This window comes from Dermacentor albipictus, chromosome 4 (assembly GCF_038994185.2).
Source record: "Dermacentor albipictus isolate Rhodes 1998 colony chromosome 4, USDA_Dalb.pri_finalv2, whole genome shotgun sequence".
NCBI classification, from domain to species: Eukaryota; Metazoa; Arthropoda; class Arachnida; order Ixodida; family Ixodidae; genus Dermacentor; species Dermacentor albipictus.
Genome location: NC_091824.1, coordinates 32920093 through 32933623, shown reverse-complemented (window position 1 = coordinate 32933623; position 13531 = coordinate 32920093). Strand labels below are relative to the sequence as shown.

The 13531-nt window shown below is 44.6% G+C and overlaps 1 protein-coding gene across 3 annotated transcripts in view; it reads right to left on the bottom strand.

Annotated features, from left to right (window-relative positions):
* LOC135900199 (sodium-dependent phosphate transport protein 2C-like) overlaps positions 1-13531 on the bottom strand; it is a 67819-nt gene that overhangs the window by 40903 nt on the left and 13385 nt on the right. For 2 of the 3 annotated variants that reach the window (XM_065429638.1, XM_065429640.1), the window contains exons 3-6: positions 11958-11999; positions 8615-8801; positions 3999-4085; positions 1482-1748 (exon numbers count right to left, since the gene is read on the bottom strand). In XM_065429638.1, the coding sequence (XP_065285710.1) occupies positions 1482-1748; positions 3999-4085; positions 8615-8801; positions 11958-11999 (583 nt within the window). The remainder of the gene's footprint in view (positions 1-1481; positions 1749-3998; positions 4086-8614; positions 8802-11957; positions 12000-13531) is intronic. The other variant, XM_065429639.1, reaches the window with a different exon arrangement.

Sequence of the window (13531 nt, the reverse complement as noted above, 5' to 3'; positions counted from 1 at the left end):
TTGTAGGCAACGGACAGTAAGCTGATCGGTCTATAATTTTTCAAGTCTTTGGCGTCCCCTTTCTTATGGATTAGAATTATGTTAGCGTTCTTCCAAGATTCCGGTACTCTCGAAGTCATGAGGCATTGCGTACAGAGGGTGGCCAGTTTCTCTAGAACAATCTGCCCATCATCCTTCAACAAATATGCTGTTACCTGATCCTCCCCAGCTGCCTTCCCTCTTTGCATAGCTCCCAAGGCTTTCTTTACTTCTTCCGGCGTTACCTGTGGGATATCGAATACCTCTAGACAATTATCTCTTCCATTATTGTCGTGGGTGTCACTGGTACTGTATAAATCTCTATAGACCTCCTCAGCCACTTGAACTATCTCATCCATATTGGTAATTATATTGCCGACTTTGTCTCTTAACGCATACATCTGATTCTTGCCAATTCCTAGTTTCTTCTTCACTGCTTTTAGGCTTCCTCCGTTCCTGAGAGCATGTTCAATTCTATCCATATTATACTTCCTTATGTATGCTGTCTTAAGCTTGTTGATTAACTTCGAAAGTTCTGCCAGTTCTATTCTAGCTGTAGGGTTAGCTAAGTCACGGCCCCGCATTGAGGACGGACAACGAGTTTGTAACACAGTATGCTGACGTTACAACGGTCTATCGACCATAACGGTCTACATCGTGTACGAGACCGACAGCAGCGGCTTAAGTCCCGTATGAGTTGAAGCATCCGACCTTACTTCCTGCAGGTCACTGTTTCACCGACTTCTCGGATGATGTAACGCACGACCGACCCTGGCATGGAGTTCAACTCACGCTTCTGGATCTTCCGGATTAGATTACTATTAGATTCTAAGGGGCATTGCACTGTGAAGTACATTCTGAAAGTATGCTTGCCTTGCAATCAACGTGCCTACTACCTGAAGCTGCCCCTGTAGCACCTCTGCCGAAAGAAAGAACCAGTGAAGCAACACCGTCAGAAGTGGTCGGAATTCATTTCTGCCGACCATTCTATTGCCGTGTTAAACCACCCCCGACTACAGTAGTGTACGAAGCTGTCTTTTCTTGTGTTTTGACTAAAGCGGCACACATAGAGATGACCACAGACATTACAGGGCATGAGTTCTTACTCGGTTTCGGGCACTTCGCAGCCCGTCGTGGTATTCCTGCCGTCGTGCACTCCGACAACGCGAAAACATCTTGCAACCTGTCGTGCAATTCATGCCATCGTGCACACCGACAACCGAAAGCAGGTTGCAAGCTATTGGTTTCCGTATATCCTGTACATGGTTTCATATCTGAAAGCAGCGTTAAAGACTCGTACAAGAGAGCAGAAAACAGAAACAGAACTAGTGTAGTATGCTCTCACGTCTTTCTCCTGCGCTGTTTTCATGTCATGTATCTTTAGTATCGCTGGAAACAGTAAGGATAGCATAGTCGCCACTGAATAATTGATGTTCCTGCCAAGTGATTGAGCGAGGACTCACGGTTAGAGCCAACCATGGAGACGGTGATAGAGGTTGACGAGGAGGAGCTCTGCACCATGACGGTGACCAGGACGCCGATCATGAGGGCCACCACGGGATTGCGCAACACGCTGCTGTTGGTGAAGGCGCGGCCTGCCGCGCGACCGCTGATCAGCTTGAAGGCCGAGCTGAGCACGTCGAGGGACACGAGGAAAGTCAGGATGGCCAGCACTAGGCAGGCGAGGTGCGCCAGCGTGCCGGTGGCCGAGTGCACCGTAGTGTCTGCACCTGGTTTACACGCGCGTGGTTATACGTAACGCAAGCAATGCATCTGATCAGATGAATTGGCGACAGTGATATGAATTGAAATTCCTAACTTTTGTTAAACAGCTCCGTGACCTTTGAAAGGACCATCATCACGTTTAGTGATCATTAAAAAATCAACAGCAGTGTGTAGATCAAGCGGTAATATCGCGTCTGCAAAGTATTATACCGATGTCCTCTGCGAAAACAACTGAAAACTTAAAGCGGTGCCAACGCGCCTTATGAGCCAATCACTACGCCAGCAGCGCTGACGTCATCGGCCGTCATCTAACCGTCCCACACGCGCCACCTGCAGCGCAGGAGTCTGGAAAACTAACCATTCGGGCATTCCCGTAAAACAGAAAACGCGCTTAAATCACCTACCGAAATGCGCTCGCAACAAGAGGGAAAGAAAAATCGCCGCCCGACCACTCCGTACGGTCTACCGGCGAAGCTGACAAATGCTGCCCCGGTGTTTATCACTGGGTAATGCCTACGGTTCATTAAACGACGGCTTGGTAGGCTGCGGGATCCTCGGTGTGCAGTAGCTGCATGCGCTCGGCTGCACGAGCATGTGCTTGTGCCCGGGTTGCAGCATCGGTACGCCGTAGACGAGCTCGTTCCCGGTTCTGGTTGCGGCGTTGCTGATCGAAAGCTGCCTGCTCCTATGACGCGTGGGCTACCCATTTCGGAGGCGGAGAAAAGCAGCTGCGCGCGCTCTCGGCTACCGACGGAGAGCAACGACGTTACTATTGGCGCAGCTACTCCAACACCAGAGAGAGAGCAGAAGGCTTTTTCACTCCGATCCATGACGTCATGTTACCCGACCCGACTGTCACAGAATGTAATGGGCATGCTCCCGACTAGGCAACAGTGATTTTAACGTCACCGCTTTCGTCACGCCAGCCTCGTCAATGGAAATTTCGGGCCAGTTAGCGTGATGTCCTGATCAAGACTAAACAGGTCTTGTGCCATCTAGGTGGTGTTGGCTAATCGCGCGCCTTTCTTTCTCTTTGTTTTCTCGCGCATGCGCATGAGGCTGCGCCGGAGGAGTTTTCGGCATACAGGCGACCGACAGACGGACGAATCGGCTACCCTTTATAGAGCTCCGCTGTAAAGAGAGAGCGCTCTGGTCGAGACAGGGACGCAAGCTCCCGCTGCGGATAGCGTAGCTGGCTATTCTCGCGCAGTTGTCTCGCAACATTACAATTGGCTCCATGGTTATCACTAATTCATCTTCAAAATCGTTTGGGCGAGAACCATCCTTTGCAACTGCCTATGCGTAGCAAAAATTCAAGACGGGGCCTGAAGCGGTTCCGTTAAAAGGAAGCTGGGGTACAGGAAGGCCCGAATTTGGCTAAGTTTGGGATCTTCGCGAGCTCAGGCGAATGAGCTAATGCTATCAAGGCATGAAATTCAACCCTCGGCACGCCTTCAGTATCTAGATTGAGTCTTGGGTTATCATCACCTGGGCGCTAACCTCTTGGGCGGCCGGAAAAGGAGTAGTCACGTGGTCAAACCGTCGGTGCCGTCTTTCATTTGGTTATCGTTCCAGCCAGTCCACTACCTGTGCGAGTAATTTATAGCGAAAGAAACGTCTGCTAACGTATTCGAAGGAAAAGAAGGGTTGGCTTGATAACGCGCCCCGTCAGCACTGTTCGCATTCGGTGGTGGATAGACAGATAACGTCCGAAAGAGGAAGAACACCTGCGACGCGCCCCTGGCTAGTATTCTCACAAAAAATATCACGCTAGAATTGTTGGCAAATGCGAATACACCAGCCTACCCCGATGCTGGACATATTATTAGCGAATACGGCCGCCCAATCACAAAGAACACTGACAAAACGAACAACTTTGTGAAATGGGTCCCTATACACTTTTCGCGAAACATGCGGTTCGTGTCTCTTTTTCTTCTCACAGCTGGATACGAATGTGAAATCACGTGCTGCCGGAGAGGGTCAATAACCACTAAAGTGCAACTGTTGCAGCCGTACTCAGCGGCGATTGTAGCGAGGGTGCTAAAATGCCACATTCAGCTGACCTCCACCTGGAAAGAGCCAAAACCTACAATTGAGTGAAATGTGGTAGCCATGCTTTGCATCGTTCGTCTGCGGTTCCGTAGGAAAGGAATCGGCTATTTTTCGTAGCGTGAGGTATGACGCCAATATTGTAGAGACACGCAGTGTACGCATGGCACCTGAAATAACGCTGTAATAGGAGGTAAACGGGTCACCTGGGAGCATGATGTGCCGGATGGACGAGGTGGGTACCGAGATGCGAACTTGCACGCGGTCGCTCGCAGGACCCGACGGTGACGTACCTATCGCAAGACGAGAAAAAAAAACGCGCAAGGAGGTCAGGGAATCGGCAAAGGGTCTATAGAAAAGTTACTACGAAAGAAGCGACCTCAACAAAAACTCTAAGAACAATACTAGAAACACACGCAAAATACACGCTAGTATGCAAGATGGTTTTCTTTTTTTTTTCCTAGCTGCGCCAACTTTTTAAAAGATTGCCTATGGCAGACTGCACAATTCTAACTCTTGATCTACATTACTCCATTAGGCGGCTATTACCTCTACGAGAAATCAAAATGTTCAATTGCATAATCAACGTATATATGCTAATTAACTTATGCATTAATCACTTTACGTCGCACATTTCAATCTACGAATTACAGCCACTAAGTTCGTATGGCGTATCCACTTGGAACGAATTCTCTGTACAGCACCAGTTTCGAGCTATTGATTTTCAAAGTGTCCGTCGAGATACTTTGGTGTTCCAGTTACTTTTGTGTTTCAATGCATAAAACAGCGTGTTCTTAAAAAAGTAATTGGAACGCCAATGCAGTTTATCCGACACTTTGAAAATCAATATCTCGGAGCTGGTGCTGCCCATAGAATCCGTTCCAAGTGAATACTCGGCGGTTATAATTCATAGATTGAAATATGTAGCGTAACATAACTAAAAATTTAATTAGCGCAATTACGTTAATTATTCAACTGAACATTTTGATTTCTCGTAGACGGGATGGCTGCCTCATAGAGTAATTTAGATCAAGAGATAGAATTGTGCCATCCGCCCTAGGCAACCTTTAATATATTTGCTGCAGCCAAAGAAAAAACACCCTGTATATCTGCACAACACGGACACGACACAAATACACTTACGCACGCATACACAGAATCACAGACGCAAAAAATACAATAGTAGAAACAACAAATGAACACCATGCGCCGCGAAGTTACCTGTTGGTGACACATCACTTCATCCAACAAAATGCCCCTTCACTGAATGACTTTACTCGTACTTCGTCGGTATCATCAGACGTGTACACCGTCTGCTGATACGTACGTTACATTATGTTACAGACATTACGTTATAGAGGACTAAATTCAGAATCGAAATTTCATTCACGAACGTGGACATTTATCCGTGCGCACATCCGTAGGAATGAAGAAAAAAGAAGCCGCATTTGTGGACATTCCTGCGCATTGCGTCTGCGTGAAGATGGTACTTTTTCTTCATATGTGAGGAATATTCCCACCCTGTAAACCGTTTTACACCCTTAAGAGTCCTGAACAAGGCAAACTGGTCTATAACTCTCATGATCTTGAATTGTAGCGCGAAGTGACACGGACACAGACTATATATATATATATATATATATATATATATATATATATATAGAAGCCGACAGGACGAGCGCTAACTCTCAACTACACTTTATTGAAACTAACAACATACATATAGGTGATTGCAAATACCGCAGCATAAGACCATTGCAAGGTCTAAAGACATCAGTTAAACATATCAAGAGGAGGGGAAGCCCAAAAAAAAGAAAACAACCAAAAATATACTACTTCAGATTAGCACACGTGCTGTGGAGATACTCAAATTCGCATTCTAACAGAGACAAAGACGCGTGGCTAACGCAAGTGTCTCCTAATCTTTTGATGCGGAATGCCTCGATTATTTCCCGTGTGGTTTGGCATTTGTGTCTTGGAAAGAATTTTTCCGTCTTCAAACAAATGTTTACAACCATAATTGAAAAAAATGTGATGCTAGATGTGAAGCATTAGGGTTGTTAAGTGAATGCTTGTGTCCTTTTAGTCTAATATTAATGCGCCTACCGCTCTGTCCAATGTAAGTTTTCCCGCACTTGAGTGGAATCTGATAAACTATAGCAGTGTTGCCGTACCAACTCGCCCAACTTCCTATCCTTTTGTACTATAACTCACACCTTTACACCCTTTACGGGCGGAGTTCACAACGCTCACTAATGGTGCAAATTTCTTTACAGTGCAGCAATCAACCTGAATGGAACCAGCCCCGGTGATAGAGACTGTGGAGTGCCCCATCGATAATACTGAAGAGATAACGGCAACATATTAGCGCAGACGATTTTCGCGAGAGGGACCAAAAAAACGTTTGTTTTATTTAATGTTCATTAGTGTGACTATGCATATTCGTTGACGTCACGAATAGAAATTTAGCTCGCACTTCAGCGGCGTGCAATTGAAATATTTTATTCTGTTGAGCTTGCAAAATACCTTACAAGGCCCCTACATGGGGCATTGAGTAAGGAGGGCATGGAACTACGCACATAAAAAGTGGCAAACTCACTACAAGGTCGAAAAAAAAAAAACAGCCAGGCGCGCAGAATAAAAATTACAGAAGCATAAACGACAGGCAGCCGTGTATTAGAACAATTAAGTCAACTCGATAAGTTTGTAAACAAATGCGCCACAGTGCAAGGAAAATGCATAAAATGAAAACCAAACAGCGAGATATATGATTAACAAGGGATAAGCGAGTCGAGTGAGTGCTTGAATTTTTCACGGTTAGTTGCCGCGACTATGTTATCGGCGAGGCTGTCCCAGAGACGAATGGCACGTGGAATTGCAGACAAGTTAAATGCTTCAGTTTTACCGTAGATGCGCGTGAAGCTATGATTATTGCGTAATCTGTGCGACGTGTGCGATGAATTTTCTAGGCGTAGGGGGGCGGTTGTTAGAGTGGTGGGCGTACTTTTGAAATTATGACTTAAGGGCTATGTCGCAACGATCGCTTACCAGCTGAAGTGAAAGATGAAGCTTTATTTGAGTTACGCTAGAATGGTATAGTCATAATTCGGGGAATTGAAACGTGCGGCTCTATTTTGGATTATTTCCAGCATGTTAATTAGGTAATGTTGGTGAGGCTGTCAGACCGGAGCGGCGAACTCAAGTCGTAGTCGGACGCATGTTTGAAATGGCAGTTTGCGGATAAGCGTAGGCGAGTTTCGAAGGTTGCGTGGAGGTAACCCAGTGATCAAGATGCACGGGCACAGAGGGTGGTAATGTGAGCAGTCCAGGAGAGGTTTGTTGACAACAAAGATTTACGCCTAGATATTTTAATGATGAGGGCCGGCATAATGGGACATTTTTTTTTATTCCAGTAGGAATAGTCTCGGAGTGCTTGCGGCTGACGGAAATCACTTTAAATTTTGAATAAATTTGGGTAATTAGCCAGATGTCGCGCCAATTAGTAATTTGGTTAAGGTCATTGTGGATGATCTTGCGGTCAGGAAAGCTGTTCACGGCGCGACAGATGATGCGGTCGTCAACGAATATGCGCACGCATGATAAATTGTTGGGCAGGTCATCAATGTAGATTAGAAAGAGTAAGGAGCCAAGTAAAATACTTTGTGGGGCTAGTTGGTGCATTCTATTAAGAAAAAACATCACCCCAAAAAAATATAGACGCACACAGGAAACATGGCAGTCCACCCTCTTTCCTGTCTTCGTGTACGTTTCCTGCGTGCGTCATTTTGTTGGCTGGTTGTTTTTCGCAATAAAGGACCAATAACGCTTCTTTGTGGTACACCGGAAGAAACATCAGACAGGGGCGAGGAGAAGCTGTTAGTGAAAGTAAACTGCTGCCTCTTTGAGAAAGGAAATTCAGAAGGAAGGAAAAAGTTAGGATACTTATACGCTCTCGCGAGACACCTTGTACATTGTAGTGAACATTAACTCTTATCATTCAGTTTTGAAATTAATTCGGGAAATATTACGTAAGATCATATTAAGTCATATTCATCCCTAATATGACTTAAGATGCCTGCAGAACTGAACTGTGTGGGAGAGCTTGAGTCATATTCGTGTGATCAGTGTTCGAGAAAATTGACATTAATGTGACCTAGACCGCTACGTCATCACGGGTACCCAAGAGCGCCTGTGACAATTAACACCCAATGGGTTCTTTAAGGAGCACCCACTGAATGGTACACCGGTTTCTTTATTTTTTTTTTGCATTCCTCCGTTATTTGAATGCGGCCGCCGCGACCGGGATTGCACCCGCGACCTCGAGCACAGCAGTGCAGTGCGATAGCCACTGGGCTACAGCGGTGCGCAAGTGAGACACACAATTTACCTCTTTGCGATGCTAACAGAAGTGCACATGTGCGCGGCAATAATCCTGCACGTTTCGCGGTTTTTGCGCTTGTGTAGCCGTCAAGCAAGCGTCAGAGCTGTATATATATATAGTTCAGCGTTTGCTGTGCCCGTGTCTCCTCTGTGTGTCCCGTTTTCATCGCGCTGAGAACGTAAATTAAGAATCTCGCAGCCCGTTTAGTAGTACTTCTTTACCTATCGCCACTAGGCTCGCAAAAATTTTTTTTCCGAACCTACAGCACATCCTGAAACCAGCGAGCCTTTGAAAATAATTTTTCATGCATGGTTTCCTTATGCTGCGACATTACAGCATCTAAAGACCGATTGAGGAGCCATGAGGGGGTCTGAACATTGATTGCCGCCAGCAGAAAACATTTCGGTCACGCAACGACTCAAACGCATATGCAATGCCTACCTTTTTCGTCCCGGACATCGTCAGGTTTCTCAACCTGCTCTTGCGGCTCGGAAGAGGTGGCGGCCGCGGCCGTGGGCTCTGGCGCCGCAGAAGGCTGCGGCACTGTAGCCGCTTGCACCGGACTCTGAGTCGGGGTTCCCTCTCTGGTTGGCTCGGCTGTTGACTTGGACGTCTCCATGGGCGACTCCTTCGATAGTGCGGTGACACGGAACGCACAACAGTGTAGATGATGATGATAATGGTGATCGATGGTACAAAGGCTTCTGTTCCCATATAGAGCCCCAAAACAGTGGTGATTGGTCCGTTCAAGGTAATGGCAATGAGCAGACGATCCGCGTGTTCAAGTGGGGATAAAAAACGCTGGTGCAGAGTGCCAGGTTAGAAATAAAATATATTATTATAAAGCCATTGCTGGAGATGAAAGGCGTATGTCTGATGGTTAAAATAAATGCACGTGGAACGCTGTATAGTAGCACAATAAAATGAATGTCTCAGCAGAACCTGCGATTAAGCGAGTTGGTTGAACATTGAAATGAAAGAGTTCCAAGTGAAAAAAAGTAGACAGGAAACGAACGGCGACAAGAATAAGTGCTCACTACCAATTCTTTAATGTGGGCGAAATATGCAAAGCATTGTTTTTGATAAACGGGTTGTGAGTTATGCAAAGGCTTTATTTGTTGATCTGTCCTTTTTTTTCTTGCTATATGTCATTTTCTGTTTTCACGCATAGGTTTCGTGGCCTACTGTGTATCACTTTGCTCATCACTATTTGCTATTGCTGCACGACTTGGTTGATGACGCTCAATGAATCTAAAACGAATATCATTTACTCATCGTAATGCCCGCCTACCAACTGCCTATGTTTTAAATAACATTATAACATTAGTATCGAGCTTTGTACTACACACAAATACCCTTGCACCCACCTTGGTTGCTCAGTGGCTATGGTAGGCTGCTGAGCACGAGGTCGCGGGATCTAATCCCGGCCACGGCGGCCGCATTTCGATGGGGGAGAAATGCGAAAACACCCGTGTATTTATATTTAGGTGCACGTTAAATAACCCCAGGTGATCAAAATTTCCGCAGCCCTCCACTACGGCGTGCCTCATAATCACAAAGTGGTTTTGGCACATAAAACGCCATAATTTAATTCTTTTAACACATCCGCTTTCAATCTGACTTATTTTGGCAATATCACAACCATGTTACTGCTGCCTCAGCCAACCACTCGCTCGGCCCAGTCAAACGTACACTGAAGCACGCACCTCCCCAGATACGTAAACTCGCATGTACGTTACACTACAGTTCGTCAGAATATAGAACATGCTGCCGCACTCGTAACATTGGATCCTTGCATAACCGGGCTGTACGCTGTATATTTGCTGATTACTCACGTCATTCTAACATCACGTCACCGAGAAGTCCAGCTCAGATAGAAACCTTATCACATCGTCGCAAAATTGAGCGTCTTGATCGCTTTCACAACCTTTTTACCATCATTGAATGTTTCACGATCACTTCTTTCAGTCTTCTGCAGCCATTTTTTTTTCCTCGCCGCGATCACCCATGCAAAGAACAAGCACCCAGCATGTCACTCCCATCGTTTTGCGAGTTCGTTCATACCCCGCAATGTGGAGGATTGCAATAATCTGCCATCGAGCATTGCTACTTTACCTGACACGAACAAGTCCCAGGATCTATGCTGCACACTGAGCATGCGGACTGACATTTATCTTTTTTTCTTTTCTAACAATTAGTATTCACCAATGTTCGTTTTGATACTCTTTCCACTTTGATAATATACAAGGTGTTCCAGCTAACTTTAGCCAAAGCTTAGTGATATGCCGATGCACTCTGAGAGGACGCGACCAAATGCAGTTGCTCATTTTTGTGTGGAGTAAGTTATACCATTTTTTGCATTCCGCTTAATTGCATAATTAGTCAAGGTTAACTAACCAACTTCGGAAGCAACGAAGCTCGGAAAATATTTCAATCAGAAAGTTGCAGAGCGGATTGCAAAACGTCCGAATTAACAGTTTCTGTCTCTCTATTACGTATTAGTGTTTTTCAGCTTACTGCGGATGCCCGCGAAATACAAAAAAAAAAAGAAAACACCACGTGACATGCCGGCTTGCGCGTCGTGATTGCACTGCTCCCAAGCGTTCCGCGCACAAACGACCATAGCATTTGGCCGGGTGTGCTTCCGCTGCGTCTGCTTATCGCTATCATGAACCGCCGCTAGGGAAGCACATCGCTGGCGCCAATCGCACAGCCAACGCCTTCGCCACTTCCATGTGGCCTTTTAAGCGGCAGCACACCCAGCTAGATGCTAGGTCGTTTGTACGAGAAACGTGTGAGAGCGCTGCAATCACGACGCGCAAGTGGGCATGTCACGTGGTATTTGCCTTCTTTTTTTGTATATCGCGGGTATCTACAGTAGGCGGAAAAACACTAATACCTAATAGATATAAAGTTAGGAACTGTTTAATCGGGTGTTTTGCAAAGCGCGCTACAACTTTGTAATTTTCTGCCTAACTTCGCTGCTTCAGAAGTTGGTTCATTAATCTTCATTATTATGCAATTAAGCAGAATACAAAAAATTTTGTGACATGCATTTGGCCGCGTCATCTTAGAGTGCATCGGCATATATGAAAACTATGGCAAAATTTAGCTGGAGCACCCTGTATATGCTCTGTACTAATTTTCAACATAACGTAACTCGAATTAAATGCACATGTATTTCATCCTTTCTTCTTTTGTGTTGCACTTGTAATATGCTTTTCTTCGTAAACCTTATATTTTATTTTTATTTTTGATTAAACCACACTGTTCACATCAATATTACGAGTTTATATAATATGTTTACTAATTATTTTAATACTCGTGTATTGTATTAGCACCATCCCTTATGTGATACCCTCCCTAAGGGCATTTAGGGGTATTTTAGGGGTAAAGACAATAAAAAGGCTGCATGCGTGAATCGTACACACCTTGACATTACGCCTGAGCACCTGAGCAGCAATAAAGAACGCAACGTCCCTCAAACAACAAGCTAACTAAGGGCTATACAATGCGCGAGGGTACAAAATATGACGAGCTTAACTGACAGGAAACTGGCGGTATTACTTATAGAGCAAGCAGTAGTGAATTACGTCTTACTTTAATTATTATATAAAGAAGTAAAGCTCGGCAGGTTGTGTGACATGCATATTATATAACCGACTGTCTATTCTAAAGCGGAACATCTTGCGAAGTAATAATATGTGTGACAAAACAAGTAAAACGCAGTGGAGGACTGCTCCGGGTAAGGTGGTGTGATTTGAGAAAGTGTGCAGGGACTCACCAAAGACTGGGGTAAACTTGTTCTACAAAGAAGCCCTTTCTCCTGCAGTGGAAATAAATTATATGCTGATGATAATAACGCTGACGACGATTAACTTAGCAGTGAGACAGCACCTTATTGTAGACTCCTAATTATATTCATAAAGTCATTTGCGTTTTTCCACTAAAAGGCTTTATTAAACAGTCCTAGTGCTTGCCGCAGCTTTGGTCTTGCTTAAATTTCAATCCGAGCTCGCAATTTACGGTTCCTGATCGTTAAAGTTATCATTGGCAACAGTTAATTGCAAGGTTCTCGAGAGAAAACATTTAAGTTGACTTCGTCCAAACAACCCGCCAATAAATAGTGTCCAAAACAAGGCGGCTACGGCATCACCTAGTCGCTTCCGGCATATGCAATACGCCAAAGCATTGCCTTCGTGATTAGTTATCATAACTCGCTGAGGGGCGTTACGCACACTTCAAGAAAGGTGCAGACAAAGGCCAATTCTAATTTATTTATTATTCCTATTCTTATTATTAATATTTTCATGACAAACTAGGGATGTAAGAGTGCCAGTTGTTATGTTGAATGATCGGGGCCACAAAGTTCGATCTTCCTAAAAAAATTTGAACACGAGCAAAGCAACTATTAGGGCAAAATTAGTGCAACCATAAATAACCTCAAAATATCAGCAACGTACCCATCATGCCCTTTCAAGTCTGTTCTTATTACTGATTGATGAGTTACAAAAGTGAAAAAAAATAACATCTTTTGTTGCTTAACTGCCACTGTTAAAAGCCAGGAGCACCATCTAGATGTTCACTCATGTCGAATATAAAAATAAAAGCAAACACTTCACCTGTGTTGAAACAGCGATTCTTGCAAACGTGGCAATCATAACCTCTCACTGGCCTATCTGTTATGTTGCTTTCCTTTTGAAAAATCCTGCTTTATCGAACTTATCCTTATTACAGCCATACGCAAAGAAAAGTATTGGCTTCGAACACAAATCCCGTGTTTCCTTTCTTATGAGTGGAGAGTGTACTAGATGAAGTGAGCATACCGTCATACTTCAAAGGGAAAAACTGATTTTCTTAGCGCAAAGAAATTGAGATATACCGTGATGTGCTGGGTTGTCATAGTCTTTCTTCCTTTCTTTGTGCAAGGCAATCTCAAAATATAACACGATTTAACATTGTAATGAAAGATATCTGAGTGCAAAAACAAGTAAATAAATACACACGAAAACAAAGGCGACAAGAATAACGTGTTCTATACCAATTGTTTAATGTGGGAGCAGTGTGCTTATTATTATTATTAGCAATGCGCGGCATTGCCGCCATATCTCACGTCATATCGCGGCACTGAAAACTAATTTCATAGTTTTTCGTCATCTGTGTCGATACAATGTCCTATATAAAATTGCACAATTCCTCCAAAGATGGCGGCTAGATTATGATTAAATCACCTCCCGTGATACCATATCTTGGGCGAATATTTTACGTGACCTCTTTCTCGTTAATTTCGAGAAGGATCGAAGTCAATGTGCATTACAATGCACGAGGGTTCTCGGAGGCTATTCGCGTCTTCCACGT